The sequence below is a fragment of the Nannospalax galili genome, unplaced genomic scaffold (assembly GCF_000622305.1).
Source record: "Nannospalax galili isolate Female #2095 unplaced genomic scaffold, S.galili_v1.0 scaffold257, whole genome shotgun sequence".
In the NCBI taxonomy this organism is placed as follows: Eukaryota; Metazoa; Chordata; class Mammalia; order Rodentia; family Spalacidae; genus Nannospalax; species Nannospalax galili.
In genome coordinates this window covers 4,176,874-4,192,450 of record NW_008340854.1, presented here as the reverse complement: position 1 = coordinate 4,192,450, position 15,577 = coordinate 4,176,874, and the positions used below count along the sequence as shown (strand labels likewise).

The 15,577-nt window shown below is 40.9% G+C and overlaps 1 protein-coding gene and 1 non-coding gene across 5 annotated transcripts in view; both read left to right on the top strand.

The window, feature by feature from the left end:
* The first annotated feature begins 6,233 nt into the window (after positions 1-6,233).
* Thada (THADA armadillo repeat containing) overlaps positions 6,234-15,577 on the top strand; it is a 408,197-nt gene continuing 398,853 nt past the window's right edge. For 2 of the 4 annotated variants that reach the window (XM_008835873.3, XM_017798884.2), the window contains exons 1-4: positions 6,234-8,233; positions 11,108-11,207; positions 11,468-11,562; positions 12,955-13,085. In XM_008835873.3, coding sequence (XP_008834095.1) covers positions 11,132-11,207; positions 11,468-11,562; positions 12,955-13,085 — 302 coding nt within the window. In that variant the 5' untranslated portion in view covers positions 6,234-8,233; positions 11,108-11,131. The remainder of the gene's footprint in view (positions 8,234-11,107; positions 11,208-11,467; positions 11,563-12,954; positions 13,086-15,577) is intronic. The other 2 variants (XM_029564835.1, XM_029564834.1) reach the window with 2 other exon arrangements.
* On the top strand, positions 14,075-14,202 carry LOC115070834. The gene has a single exon (XR_003849954.1). It is a non-coding gene; the product is annotated as a small nucleolar RNA SNORA63 (small nucleolar RNA).

Sequence of the window (15,577 nt, the reverse complement as noted above, 5' to 3'; positions counted from 1 at the left end):
ACCTTCTTGGATGTTTAACAGACATACTTTGAGGCCTATACTAATTTGGTTAGAGGGACATAAAGGACAGTTTTTGCTCCTTTCCCTCCTTGGTCGACTAGTTCTAGGGGACTATGAACATCTCTCAAAATATCCTGTAATTGTGGTGGGTCCCCTGTCCTTCTGATCAAGGAGGCTGAGGAGACCCCACCAGATGTACTTGAACCAGTGTCCAGTCTACAAAGAGGAGGGTCAACACAGAGGATTCATTTCCTCCATTCTTCCAAGTGAAGCCAACCACAGTCTAGCAGAACCTTTGACTTATCTTCACATAGGTGGAAATGGTAAAAGAAAGGAGCCTGGGGCTCCTCCCAAGCCCATGTGACCCCTGAGGAACAGATCCTCAAATGACCTTAAGAGTAAAAATAAATTGGTTTATCTGGGCCAACTGTATGGCCTTAAACATCCAAAATGAAAGTATAACCAAAGATTAAAGGGCCCAGTACAATTTCTTAAGAGTCATGTGCATAGCTAAAGGCTATATAACAAGCAACAATGTCAGACAGGAGATACCTTCTTTTGAGTTGTTGGCCAGGGTGGCCAAAGGGACTCCCAGATAGTAACCCAGCATAGAATTGGGAAAATGAACAGCAGACCCCAATCTTATCTAAAGGAATATTGACAACTGATTACTGCTAGATGAGGAACAGCTGACCCTCCTAAAACAAAGACCTCTAGATAGGCTGACTAGATTCACCAGAAGGGCAAGTAGTGGGGAAGGGCTGGGGGTGCCAGCAACATAGCAGACAGTAGCAGGGATATCATAGTATAAGGGTTCTAGTGGGGGGAGGGAAGCTATGGGAGGATGCCATTTGGGAAGTGGGTGTATAGTCAAATAAGATGGTTTGGGATAGTCTATGTGATATACAAACAAACACACACACAAATGAATTTTTAAAAATGTATTATATTTGAGGAGGAAGCATGGAAATTTATGTCATGCTAATTAGTAGAGGTGATAAACATTACCATTGAAATCTACCTGATGACTTTATAGACATACACAGGCTCAAAGGATCCAAGTATAACCGATTATGACTAGTAATAATCAGATACATACAGGTTATAGATGCACATGCCAACATCTTAGTGTCAGTAGCAAAAACAATGAGTCTTTCTGCAAGGAACAATATATTCTAAAATGAAATGAAGATCTTTTTTAAAGTTTAAAAAACTCATTCAATTTTATGTCTTTCAGGACTTATACTGAGTTCAATATTGTATAACTGTATTAACTCAACTATGAACCTAGAAACTTGCACCCACTTGTGAAAGAGATGTACTCTTGCTCTGGAGTGTGTTACTGAATATGTTAAATCTGTAGTGAAATGCTTCTTCTAATCATGTTGTTATTAAACATTTTTAAAATAATGATTAAAAAAATAATTCTTCAAAGCAAAAGTATTTGCTCCTTAATAATTTGTAGATGTGAAAAACATCACCATTGAAATCTACCTGATGACTTTATATCCATGATCAGATGCCAAGGAGCTCAGAAAGTAACTGACTGTGACTTGTAATAATCAGATATATAGAGATTAGAAATGCATGTGCAAACATCTTAATGTCAATTGCATTAAAAATGAATTTTTCTGTATGAAACTGTGTATTTTAATAATGAAGTGGAGATCATTTTTAAAGGTTAAATCCTCCTTTAATTTTATGTCTTATAGGTTTAATACTGAGTACAATATTGTATAACTGCAATAATTCAGAAAAATTTATAGCCAACTTTGAAATTTTGAGGGGAGTGAGATGAATGCTTATTTACTGTGGTGAGATTGCAAACTAGTGCAATCACTACAGAAAACAATGTGGAAAGCTAAAAACAAAAAATAAACCTATCATACGATCAAGTTATACCACTCCTTGGCATTTACCCAAAGGACTCATCCTACTACAGAGATACTTTTAACCACATGTCTGTTGCTGCTCTTTTCACAATAGCTAAGAGATGGAAGCAACCTAAGTGCCCTTCACCTGATGAGTGGTTAACAAAAATGTGGTATATTGGGGCTGGAGAGATGGCCCAGTGGTTAAGAGCACTGACTGCTCTTGCAGAGGACCCGGGTTCAATTCCCAGCACCCACATGGTGGCTATAAACCATCCTTAACTCCAGTTCCAGGGAAATCTGAAGCCCTCTTCTGACCTGCACAGCATTGCATGACAGGGGTGCACTTAAATACAGTCAACTGATGAATGAATGAAAATGTGGTGCATTTACACAACGGAGTTCTACTCAGAGTTAAAGAAAAATGAAATCATAAAATCTGAGGTAAATGGATGGATCTAGAAACTGTTATACTAAGTGAAGTAACAAAGACTCAGAAAAACATTTGTGGATCCTAGCACTAAATCTTTATAAGTAAGTGCATATCCGGATGCAACTGCAGGGACCACGAATATAGAAGGTAATCAGGGAGGTAAAGGAAAGAAAAGGAACCTGAGAGCGAATAGTAGGATAAAGGTGGTACTAAGGGAGAAATATGTAAAAAGAGTGATGGTTGGGGGGGAGGAGGGTTATACAAAGAACTATGGGAATAAAGGGGGAAAATATTCTCCAGATACACAATTAGAAAAAAAAAAGCCAGCTGGGCATGGTGGTGCTCGCCTGTAGTCCCAGTACTTGGGTGGCAGAGGCAGGCAGATCTCTCTGAGTTTGAGGCCAGCCTGGTCTACATAGTGACTTCAGGCCAGCTGGGGCTACAGGGAGACTCTGTTTCAAACACACACACACACACACACACACACACACACACACACACACTAAAATGTCTTAAGCACAGAAGGAGGCCTACACAGGGATGGAAGAAAGCCCTTCCAGAAACAATACAGTTGTTAAATGAAAATCCTAATGCCAGAGGTGGTTACCCCCCTATGAGCTGTTGTCCAGAGGGGCCCTAGAGGTCACAAAACAATAAAGGCCATTGCCAATAAAGTTGGTTGTACACCAGACGTGGATGGAAAAACTATTGCTGAAGACACTGCATGATGTGAGCACAGGAGAGGGAGAAATCAAGCTTGGACTAAGCTGGAAACTCCCTGCCACGGGATGGGTGGCTTTCATGGCGTCAGAAGGTGATATGCAGATGGTTGGGGGAGACTTGTCCCCTATAATTTTGCTCACTGACGGACCCCCGAATGCTGCACTATCAACATGCCGAACAATATGTTACTGCTGGTGCAATAGTGGCATGTCTAGTGTATGCACAACCAATAAATTTTCAATTGGATATAATGTCCAATCCTAGGAGTGGAATACACATCTGGTACTGTAGACCAGGCCAACCCCCTGTGGCAGAGGAGAATATAGGCCCCAGTAGGAAGCCACTGCAATTGTTCTGTTAGATGGATGTGATGCACCTGTTAAAGTACCGTCCAAGCATTTGTGTTTACACACATAGGTTAAGTTATTATAGTAGCCACTGTTTAGATGTTCTTGCTTCTTGTGTTTTTATAGTTGATGGAATCCCACTGAAATAGGTCAACAGCCCATAGAAAACAGATGACACAGAGACCTGAAAGTTCAGTGCTTTGCCACAATGGGAGGAAGATCATCCCATACCTACCACCCACTCCAAGGCTTAGGGACTTCTGTGGAAGAGGTTGGCTGAAACAATGTAAGGGCCGGAGGAAGGGTGGAGTGTTTGTTACCTAGAAGTGACCTCCAACCACTATGCCAGCAAGCTATAGTCACACTTCCTTCCTACACTCATTAAGGAGTCGAAGGGAGAGTCAGTTACCTCTCCCACCCAATTAGTCGACTTTAGCTGCACCTGGGGGAGGGGCTTAGGATATATAAGCTGAGAATGTCACGAGGCACCTCTCTCACCATTTTGTTCAGCTCTCAGGAAGCCACAGGATGTATATTTGAGTGTGGACTTTCCATTGCAGCCATAAATGTGGGGAGGGCTCCCATTCTTCTGTAAATAACTCACCGCCCTATGTTCTGTTTGCAAGTCGACTTTAGCTGCACCTGGGGGAGGGGCTTAGGATATATAAGCTGAGAATGTCACGAGGCACCTCTCTCACCATTTTGTTCAGCTCTCAGGAAGCCACAGGATGTATATTTGAGTGTGGACTTTCCATTGCAGCCATAAATGTGGGGAGGGCTCCCATTCTTCTGTAAATAACTCACCGCCCTATGTTCTGTTTGCAAGCCCAATAAACTAGTTAGGGTTAGATTTTCAAAAAGAAAGAAAAAGAACAGAGCTGGAAACCTTCATTATTCCACCAAAGTTGACCCCATGTTGGCAAATCCTTTGGTCTTTGATTTTTTTGTTTTTTTGGTTTTTTTTTTTTTGGTCTTTTTGAGACAGGGTCTCCCTGTACCCTCAGCTGGCCTGGAGCTTGCTATGTGGACCAGGCAGGCCTTAACCTCACAGAGATCTGCCTGGCTCTGCCTCCCAAGTGCTGGAATTGAGGATGTGTGCCACCACGCCCAGTTTGGTTGGTTTTTTATTTCTTATCCCTACTTTTCCACCCTTAAATTTCATTGTATATATGTTTTTAGGTAACCCACTTCAAGGTATTTCTGGAAAAACGTGTTAAAAATTTCCTCTTTGGAATAAAAATATTCTAAAATTTTTAAAAAAGAAAAAAGACACTGGGAGTTGCCTCTACAGATGTCTCTCAGTATTCATAGGACATTGGTTCTAGGACCCCTTCCTGCATGAAGATGCTAACAATCTGAGGATGTTCAAGTACCATATATGCAGTGTCTCCAACGGTATTTGAATAGAACCTGTGTACATTCTTCCATGCAGTTTGAATCACTTCTACATTACAAATTGATTATAAATGTTATACAAATTTATATAATTCGATGTACGTGTCATATAAAGAGTTGCAATACTGTATTGCTTAGGGAATAAAAACAAAAAACAGTCTGTGCATGTTCAGTGAAGACTGTCCCTCTTGCCTCCAAAATGTTCTTAATCTGTATCTGGTTGAATCTATGCACTCCACATCTACAGAGTCAAGGGCACTGTACTTTATCTTGCCAATTTCTCTCTCTCATTCTCTTACATCCATTCAAACCTGCTCCAAATTAACTTCTGCCCCTAACTTTCCACGGATGGCAACTTCATCCTTCCATTGCTCAGCCAGAAATCTTGGAATCATCTTCTGATTCCTCTTTTCACCCCAGTCCTATCTTATCCTTTGGAAAGTTCTGTTACCACTACTTCTAAATTATATCCAGAATCTGTCCATTCTTCCCACTCTCCAGTGGGCTGAGCCACAAGTACTTTGCTTGCCTACTTTCCAAAAATAACCTATTCCCTGGTTTTCCTGCATCAACTAAAGGCTTCTTCCAAACAAAGTCGTTTCAGTGATTCATCTTAAATGTAAGTTGTTAGATCTTATTAGTATTCTGCTCAGAATGGCTCACTACTTCATTTAACATGAAAATTCCAAGTTCTTAAAATGATCTGATGGCTTTACATACCATGAACTCTGTTGTCTCATTCCCTAGAATGTAACTCTGTGCTCTTGGTGCCAGGTAGCCAGTCGATCTCCCAATCCTCTAGCACTGGCTGTTCCCTCTGTATGGAATGCTTTCCTCTCTCCTGGGTGTCTGCACACCATGGGAATCTTTGCTCAATAATTCCTACTTGCTCAGTCTATTCAAACAGCAACAAGGGGCTGGAGAGATGGCTTAGAAAAGTACTGGTTGCTCTGGTAGAGGATTCGGGTTCAGTTCCCAGCACCCACATGGCAGGTAACAACTGCCTATAGCTTCAGTTATGGGGATTTGAAACAGCCTTCTGACCTCTGTAGGCACTGACACACATGGTTCATTTACATGTAGGCAACACACACACATACCAAATTAAAAAAAATCAACAACCCAGCAACAAATCACCCCCACATTCTCAGCTCTATTCTCCTATTTTTCTACAACAGCATCTCTTATTATGTGAGAAAAGGGTCATAATGTCTTCTCCTTACTTTCAAATGGCTTAGTAAGAACAAATAATGGATGGGATCCATGGAGAGTTATATAACTATTACAGTGGGATCTACTGAGAGTTATATAGTTATTACACTGGAAGCAACACATACTAAGCCCATATACTTGAATTTTGTTTTGTCAAGACAGGGTTTGTATTAGCTACCTGCTGTGACAAAATACATGACAGAAGCAATTTAAGGAAGGAAGAGTTTATTTTGGTAGTGCCTACAGAGGCCAGAAGAAGGTGTCAGATCCCCGTAACTGAAGCTATAGGCGGCTGTTACCTGCCATGTTCAAGGCTACAGTTCATCACCACAGGGCAGTCCTCATGCAGGAGTTTGAGGCAGCTGGTCACATTGAATCCATAATCAAGAAGTAGAGAGCAATGAATGCTAGTGCTCAGCTCACTTTTTATTCCGTCTGGAGCCCTAGTCCATGGAATGGTGGCACCCATATTAAGTAGGCATGACCAGTGGCTTGTTTCCTAGGTGATTATAGAGCCTGTCAAGTTGACAAATTAATCACAACAGGGTTTCATACAGTCCAGGGTAGCCTTGAACTCTTTATGTAACTGAGGCTGACCCTAAACTTCTAGTCCTCTTGCCTCTACCTCACAAGTGCTGTGATTATTCACATGGATCATCACATTAAGACTCAAAGAAACATTTAAAGCAATACATTTTAGCTAGGCCTGTGGCAAAGACCTGCAATCACAGCTGCTTGGGAAGCTGAGGCAGCAGGAAGATCACAGGTTTAAGGCCTGCCAGGACAACTTAAGAGTTTGTTTCAAGTTAAGGGGAAGATCTGGAGATATAGCTCAGCGGTGAAGAGGACTTGCTTAGCCTGCAGGAAGCCCTAGATTCAGTCCTCAATGCCACAAAATCAAAGTTGTTCAGTTTATTTTATCATAAGGAAACAAAGTCTTAGAGCTCTTGAAGAATAATATTTTAAGAAAATTTTGTTTCTGTTATGTGAGAGTACTTACATGTATTAGGTACTTATCAGTCCCAGTCACAAAATTATTAGAAAAATTATTGTAGCTGGGCACGGTGGTGCATTGCCTTTAATCCTAGCACTTGGGAGGCAGAGGCAGGCAGATCTCTGTGAGTTTGAGGACAGCCTGGTCTAAATAGTGAGCCCCTGTCTCAAGAAAAGAAAAAAAAGATTGTAGAGCAAGTTCAAACACTTGTTGGGCATAAACTGGCTCATAGCAGCATTGGTAAATAGTAAAAGCTGGAAATAAACCAAATGTCCGGAGACACTAGCATGAATACCTAAGTGTAGAACAGTATGTTAAAGAATGGCAAACTATGTTAACAGTCAATGAAAGAACTATAGTCACCTGTTTTTAGGTGGGTGAATCTCAAAACAATGCTGAATGGTTAGAGTAAAACTCGAAATCAAAGCAAGCTACTGGTTAGTGACATATGTGGCAAAACCATAAAGAAATACAAAGCACATCGGTAAAAAATCCAGAAAAGGATTAAAGACTGAAAAGCCATCAACCCGATGACCCGTTTTCCATAAGGAATGCTCAAGACAGCATCTTGTGTGTTTTCTGATCTTGTCCCCTGACCCAGTTCTTACTGCAGTGATTGGTCGGTCACCAAGTCCCTTGTTCACTTATAAAGAACTGACTTGCATGACAATTTGTGCGAGCTGCGTGAACACGTTCTCTGTGGGTAGCTGTCAAGGCTCGGACGGTAGAGTTCATTAAGTTTTGGCTGGATGAACAAATGCAGTCTCCTGAGCTGGGCACAGTGAGTGCAGAGTCTGGATTGCGAGAGAAGTGCCCACTGGACACCTAGAGGTGTGGAGAAGAAGGTGAGGTGAGCGCAGTTACCGCGGCTTGGCTTTGGGAACCGCGCTGAAGTCGCTCTCTACCCAAATCCACTCGCTACCGCCCTTCCCGTGACGTCATGTCACTCCCGCACTTCTGATTGGAGGAGCGACATTCGGCCACTCTCGCGGTATTTCCTTGCCAGGTCCCGGCTAGGCTTCCTTCCTTCGGGATTTTGTTGCCGACCACCGCACTACCTTAGGATCCGCGCTGACGGCGTAGAAGAGGCAGGTTTGAGGCCGCGAGGCTGCGTAGACGTCCCGGGCACGAGGTTCGGCTCACGGGCGTGCTGCCTTCCAGGCTCGCGGGAGCGCGGGACGAACTCTCCACAGCCCGGTCGTGCCTGCTCGCCGGAGCCCACGCGAGGGGCACGGCACTTCCAGTCTGTTTGTATTGCGTACGTGTGGCGGCTGTGAAACTGATTTCCGGTTGCCTAGGTCTCCATGGAGACTGCCCTTTGACCTCTTTTTTCTTTCGCCTGTCATTCCTCGGGCTCCACGTGGGTCAGAGAGAATGTTTGTGGAGTCAGACGGGAAGGTGTCGAGGGGAGGGAAGCCGCAAGAGAGACTCACCAACTGGATAGTGGGGTTTCCGCACTGGGGAGGCCGGATTCACCAGGACACAGGTTTAGCTATCGCACACGCGGGATTATCACATGTTTTTGTGTAGTTCCGAGGGCTCTGGGACCCAGTACTGTGAATTTACCAGTTTTCAGAATGGTCCCCTCAGTTGCTGAGGCTTTGTGTTCTAGTTGCTCATTTAGGAAGAGCCTCAATTATTTGCCTAAATTTAATGCAGAACTTCAGCATTTTCCTTGTCATGCCTACCTATGTTCATTTTTGTTAACTGTTTTGGTTAACTGACTGCTCACCTGCCATTACTGTCTTCTTACTGACTACGTGGACCATAGATAGGTTCTTTAATGTCAGGCTAGTCTCCACGTAACTTAGGATGCACTTTTAGGTACTGGGTAGTCCACCTTTCTTGGCATTAAAAGTACGTATATATCCTTTCTAGAATATCTCTGGCAAATATTAGTTCATCGGTGTGTTTACCAAATGTCTATTAAAGCATCTACTCCATGTCAGACACTGTTAAGGAGTTGAGAATTAAAACACTGATCAAAAATTAAAATGACCATTTTCATGGAGTCTACTACTAGGGAAAACAGACAATATACAGGTGTGCAAGTTAATGTAATTGTAGGTAGTAATAAATGCTGTGAAAAAAAGTAATATAAGTGGCGTGGTGGTGGTTGTGTGTGTGTGGGGTCGGGTGCAGAAGGGGAGAGGTGGTAATAAGAGCACCAGGAAATGTGAGGACTCTTAAGGTGGCCAAGAGTAGATTGCTTGAGTGGAATGGAAGAGGAAGCCGGGTCCATATTATTTTCAGACTTTGAATGTCAATCAAAGTCTCAAGTTTGACTGTTAGTCTAAGTACAGTTGGAAACTCTTGGGAAGCAAGTTTGTGGTTAGATTTTGTTAGTGTTTTTATTTATTTTTATTTTAGTGTGTGAGTGTTTTCCCAGCATGCGTGTAAGTGCACCTGTGTCATGCAGTGCCCATGGAGGCACGAAGAGGACATCTGACCCCTTGGAACTTAGGGACAATTGTTAGCCGCCATGTGGGTGCTAGGAATGGAACACTGGTCTGCAAGAACAGACAATGCTCTTCACCACTGAGCCATCTCTCTAGCCCTCATTAGTGTTTTAAAAATATTATTTTTACTTAATGAGTGGATTGCCTGTGTGTATGTAAGTGCACCCATGCTCAGTACCTGCAGAGGTCAGAAGAGGGCATTGGATACCCTGGAACCTGCATTACAGACAGTTGTTAGCCACCATGTGCGTACTGGGAATTGAACCCTGGTCCTTCGCAAGAGCAGTCAGTGGTCTTAACTGCTGAGCCATCTCTCCAGCCCTTATTAGTGTTTTTAAAATACTGATGACTGAAAACAATGAATGCTTGAGAGGCAAGGCAGGCCAGTTAGAAAACTGTGTTGGGAAGTCAGTGAAATTTAGTTTCTGCCTAGATAGTCCCATATTAAGAGATTTTGTTTAAAGGTAATCCTTTCCTCATTTGAACCACAGAGTTCTTCCTTTGACTTAAGCTGAAATGTCTGCTTGAAATTTTCATTGATTTTCTAATCCTTCAGTGAGATATAGGAAATACTCTCCTTTTCTTCAAAGCAGCCCCACCATTTTTTAAAGGCATGTGTCCTGTCTTTTCTTCAGACCCAAAACTTTGGTTAGAGATTCTGTTTAGGTCCTTCAGAGAACTGGTCACTCCTTCGAGGTTCCATTGTTTGTCCTTGTTCCTTTAAGTATGGCACCATCCCTGTACAAAATGTTCTGCATGTCACTAAACCTGGGTGAATGGTCCAGGAATTATGCCTTCCTTCATCTGACTGACTTCTAACATGGCTTTTATCTGTCATTTTGTTCTGTTGTCTAACACTGAGCTGTCCAAAGCATGTTTCACCTCCCTCTAGGCCTCCAACTTGTATTTCCAATTTAAATATAGCATTCTACATTTATTTGTATTTCATTTTGGTAGATTTTATTTTGCCTATTATTCTAGTTTATTGAGCTGTTTCTGGCTTCTAACATGTTCTCCCAACTTTGTCTTTATCAATGTATTGTTGTGTCTTCTGTTGTTTGCCTTATAAACACTGCTAAAAATGCTAACTGTACCCAGGGGAGAACCTTGCAGTGTTTTCCTAGTGTCTTCTTTCTGTATGGCATGGAGTTGTTAGTCTGTCTTTGCTGCGTTCTTTAGCTCAGTATGAACCTGTTGACCTACTAACTAAAAACAAGGATAATCTTTAACACCTCCTGAGTGAATCTAATCTAACTAACTCTTGTTAGTTTGGTGCAATTTACTTTTAGGAAAAACTGCTAGTTTCTTAAGCTTTTATTAAGATGAAGTCTTAGTATATTTTAAAGTACAAAGACTGGATCATAATAGGTAAAAATGCCTGTAGATATTAAACAACCCTTCTTGAGCTTGAAACCAGTTTTTCTTTTACAATACAGTTATCTTTAGCCAGTGACTTTCAGCCTGGTGGCAGTTTTACCCTCTAATGGACAATAGCAATGCTGGGAGACATCTTTTGGTTGTTGGGTAAGGTGCTACTGGCAGGCAGTGGAGTAGAGGCCAGAGGGCCTCTAAGTACCCTGCAGTGCATAGGACAACACTCCTCAACAGAGAATCAGTCATGTTGCAGTTGAGAAACCATCCGCTGGACCAATGCCTTAATCTCTTTCTCACAGTGAGTACTGTTCATCCTGTTCACAATGGGTGTGAAGAAGAAAAGAGAAATGCAGGTTGCTGCATTGACTGTTTGTTATCAGGACCTGGAAACTTTGAGATGTAGGTGATTTTTATTTTACTTGCTTAATGTATATGATCCCTGTCCCCCACCCCCACCCCCAGCATTTGCAAGCAGAGTATTTCACTCTCTGGAACCCTATGGAATATAATATTGAAATTCTATTTAATTTTTCCACATTTTTTAATATTCAGTTTTAGATATCAAATGGTTTTGTTAAACATCTATCCTCAGACCAAGTTCTACTTGCGATTTTGGTGTATAATTTTAAATCATTGACTTTTTTGTTTGTATGCCTTAGCTTTTGCTGATGCGGAAGGGAAAAATCTAGCCTCTCTGCTGTTACATTGTGTACAACTCACAGATGGAGTGTCACAAATCCATTGTGTTAAACAGGTAAAGCTGAGTTTTTATTCATGGATGTATCTTGAAGATTATCATGCTATTAATGGATTTTTAAAATTAATTGACAGTTTTTGCCTTCTTTGATGTAGTATCATTTTATCACTAAAGAGTAGAGGTTTTCTTTTTCTGTTTATTGTATAATTATCTTTTATTCAGAGCACCAATAGAAACCATATTTAGGCTTTCACTGTAATTGGATCTTTAATTACATAGGAGATAATTGTGGTACTTATGTATACTTTTAAAAATATTTGTTATTTTAATTTTTTGTGCATGACTGTATTGCCTGCATGTATGTAAGTGCACCTGTGTTGTGCAGTGCCTGAGGAAGTCAGAAGAGGGCATCAGATCCCCGGATGTGGAGTTATAGACAGTTGTGAGCCACCACATAGGTGCTGGGAATCGAACATGGGTCCTCTGCAAGAGCAACCAGTGCTCTTAACCACTGAGCCATCTCTCCAGCCCTGTGTATACTGTTTTGTGACAATGACTTAAAAAAAAAAATTATTAATTTTATTTTATGTGTATGAGTGTATTGCATGCATGTAGGTAAGTACACCCGTGTTGTGCAATGCCCGCGGAGGACAGAAAGGCTGTCGGATCCCCTGGAACTGGAGTTATGGACAGTTGTTAGCTGCCATGTGGGTGCTGGGATTCGAACTGTGTCTTCTGCAAGAACAACCAGTGTTTTTAACTGCTGAGCCATCTCTCCAGCCCTGACATACACTTTTTAAAGCAGATCAATGTACTCCCCCCCCCCGGTCTTTTTGAAACAGTCTCACTGTAGCCCCAGCTGGCCTGGAACTCACTATGTAGACCAGGCTGGCCTTGAACTCACAGAGATTCGCCTGCCTCTGCCTCCCAAGTTCTGGGACTACAATGTACATTTTTAAAGAGTGCTATAGCTTTTTTGTACTGTCAGCCGTTAGGTGTGTATTAGTGGAGGTGGATCTGGAAGGAAAGAGGGAGTTAGGGGCCTGTATGAAAAGGTTTATGAATATTGAAATTGGGCTGGGCGTGTAGCTCATTTGGTAGAGTGCTTGCCTCACATGCACACAGCTCTGAGTTTGATTCTCAGCTCTGTATAAATAAGGCATGGTGGTATATGTCTGTAGTACTGGCACTCAGGAGGTAGAAGGAAGAGGGTCAGAAGTTCAAGAAAAGTAACTTGAAAGAATATTTGTGCCAGAACTCAGAGGCATAGGCAGACTGATCTCTGTGAATCTCAGGCCAGCCTGCTCTACATAGTGAGTTCCAGGCCAGCCAAGGCTGCACAGAGAGACCCTCCCAAAAAAAAGCAAAAGAACATTAGTAACCATGTTACTTTAATTTGGTGCTAGAAAAAAATTGCTGTGATTTTTTTTATTTTTATTTTTATTATAGATTGTTCCTCTCCTGGAGAAGGTAGATAAAAATGGCGTGTGTGATCCCACTGTTCAAAGTTGTTTGGATATTTTAGCAGGCATTTATTTTTCTTTGAGTCTGAAGAATCCCTTGAAGAAAGTATTGGCAAGGTAAGGAAGAAAAAGGAAGGAAATTGACTGTTACAAAAGTAACCAGGGGCTTGCTTGTGGAAAGCCTTGAGTTCTTAACAGTTGGGGGAAAATAAAAGAGAAGTAAAGTTCATTTACTGTTTTGGTAAAATCAAACCAAAGTATATCACTACAAATTTCATTTATATTGTCTATTTATACGTCTATCTGAAGTCTTTAGAAATGTAAAAAAGCCTTTTCAGGTCCTAGGCCTCAAAAAACAAGCTGAGGGCACTATTAGGAGAAATATAAACTGGTTTGGTCTTTTTACACTTAATTTAAATCTGTCATCTTGCTCCTTTTCGGTTTGCTCCATCTATTGTAACACAGACAGTACAAGAATATATGCTTGATGTAAAAGTTTAGACTTTAGTTTTTATTTTATGTATATGAGTGTTATGCCTGCATATGTGTGAGTGCACCCTCATCGTGCTGTGGAGGTCAGAAGAGGGTGTCAGATCCCCGGGAACTGGAGTTACAGACGACTGTTAGCCCTCATGTGAGTGCTTGGATTCGAACCTGGGTCTCCTGTAAGAGCAGATAGTGCTCTTAACCGTTGAGCCATATCTCCAGTCCCTTGATAGAGTTTTAAAGTAATAGAAAAGTACGCAAAATAAAGTGAGGCCCTGAATTCTGGCACTTCTGGATTTCTGACCTATATAATTTTCCTTAGTAAAGGTTACCACTTTAATTTTGGTTTCTGTCTTTTTAAAACCTTTTTTGGTCTTAGCACATATATTTTATAGTTTGTTTATTCACTAAAAAATGTCTTAGAGGGTCATTGAGATGACTCAGTGGATAAGAGCACTTGCTGCCAAGCCTGAGGGATCTGAGTTCAATCTCTGGAACTTACCTACAAGGTAGAAGGAGAGAACTGATCTCCACATGTGTGCTGTGTCACCCACATGTCCACACTCCATACATACACAAATAAATGAATGAATAAATGAATGAATAAATAAATATAAGGAAAGCAGGATTTAACTACACTGTAGCTGTTAAGTGCTATGTTGTCATTCCCCTGCTCAAAAAAATGTTGTTTCTTAACCATACCTGTCTGCTAGACACCTAGCAGCCAAGGACGCTTGGTCTCATCCATGTTTAAAAAAAATAAAGAGAATATCTTAGAGATATTTCCATCTTAGGATAGTACTTTTTAAAAAAAACTTGTGAAAATGTTGGACAAAGTTGGGGCTGGAGAGATGGTTACGAACACTGGCTGTTTTTGCAGAAGACCTGGATTCAGATCCCAGCACCCACATGATGACTAACAGCCAGATGTAATACCACTTCCAGGTGATCTGACACCTTCTTCTGTCCTCCGCAGGCACTGCACAACACGGGTGCACTTACATACATGCAGGCATAACACTCATACACATAAAATAAAAATAAATTAAAAAATATTTAAAAAAGCACAAAGTTTAGCTTCTTGACCATTTTTATTTGTACAGTTCAGTAATACTGAATATGTTCACATTGTTATATATTGGAACTCCGGAACTTTTTATCTTGTAAAACTGAAATTATGACTTATTTCTTCCTTAGTTCTTTGCAACCATCACATTCTACTTTATATTTCTAAGAATTTCCCTACCTTATTTTTTGGTCTTTTTGAGAGGGTCTCCCTGTAGCACCAGGGCCTGGAACTCACTATGTAGGCCAGGTCTCTGCTTCCCAAGTGTTGGGATTAAAGGTGTGTGTTACCACGCCTGGCAGAATTTCCTTACTTTAGATACATCGTTTAAGTGGAATATTTCTGGTTATCCTTTGTGACTGATATCATTAAATGGAATGTCTTCAAGGTTCATCCTTGTGATAGCATAAGAGACAGTGTCCTTTCTTTATAAGGATATATATTCCAATTTGGAGTTTGTTCATTTATCCACTGATAGACATTAGGGTTGAGTCTGCCTTTTGGCTATTGATGAATGCTGCTTTGAACTGGAGTGTACAAATACCTCTTTGCATCTCATTTTCAGTTTTTGTGGATGTATACTCAGAAGTGGGATTGCTGGATCCTATGGTAATTGTATTTTTAATTTTTTGAGAAACTGTTCTAATTGTTTTCCATGTTACAGTGCTTTACATTTCTTCAGGAGTCTACATACTCATATTTTGAGTATGCCAAAGTATGTGTCATGATATACATTACTTGCTTTGTTTAATCACCTCCCCACTAATGAATATCTAGTACTTTAAGATTTTTATTACTCTAGCAATGCTGCAGCAACATTCTTTGTCAGAGAATTCCTAGAAGTAGAATTTCTAGACCAAAAAGCCTATGCAGTTTTAATAGATATTATTAAATTATACTTCCCCCAAACTATTTCAGTTTATATTTCTCCTAATAGTGGATGAAACTACTTGTATCTTTGTATCTTTCCTGGATTAGGTAATACCAGTCCTTAAATTTTTTGAAATGTAAAGATGGGAAATGTTCTTATTATCATTTGTATCTCTCAGATTATTAT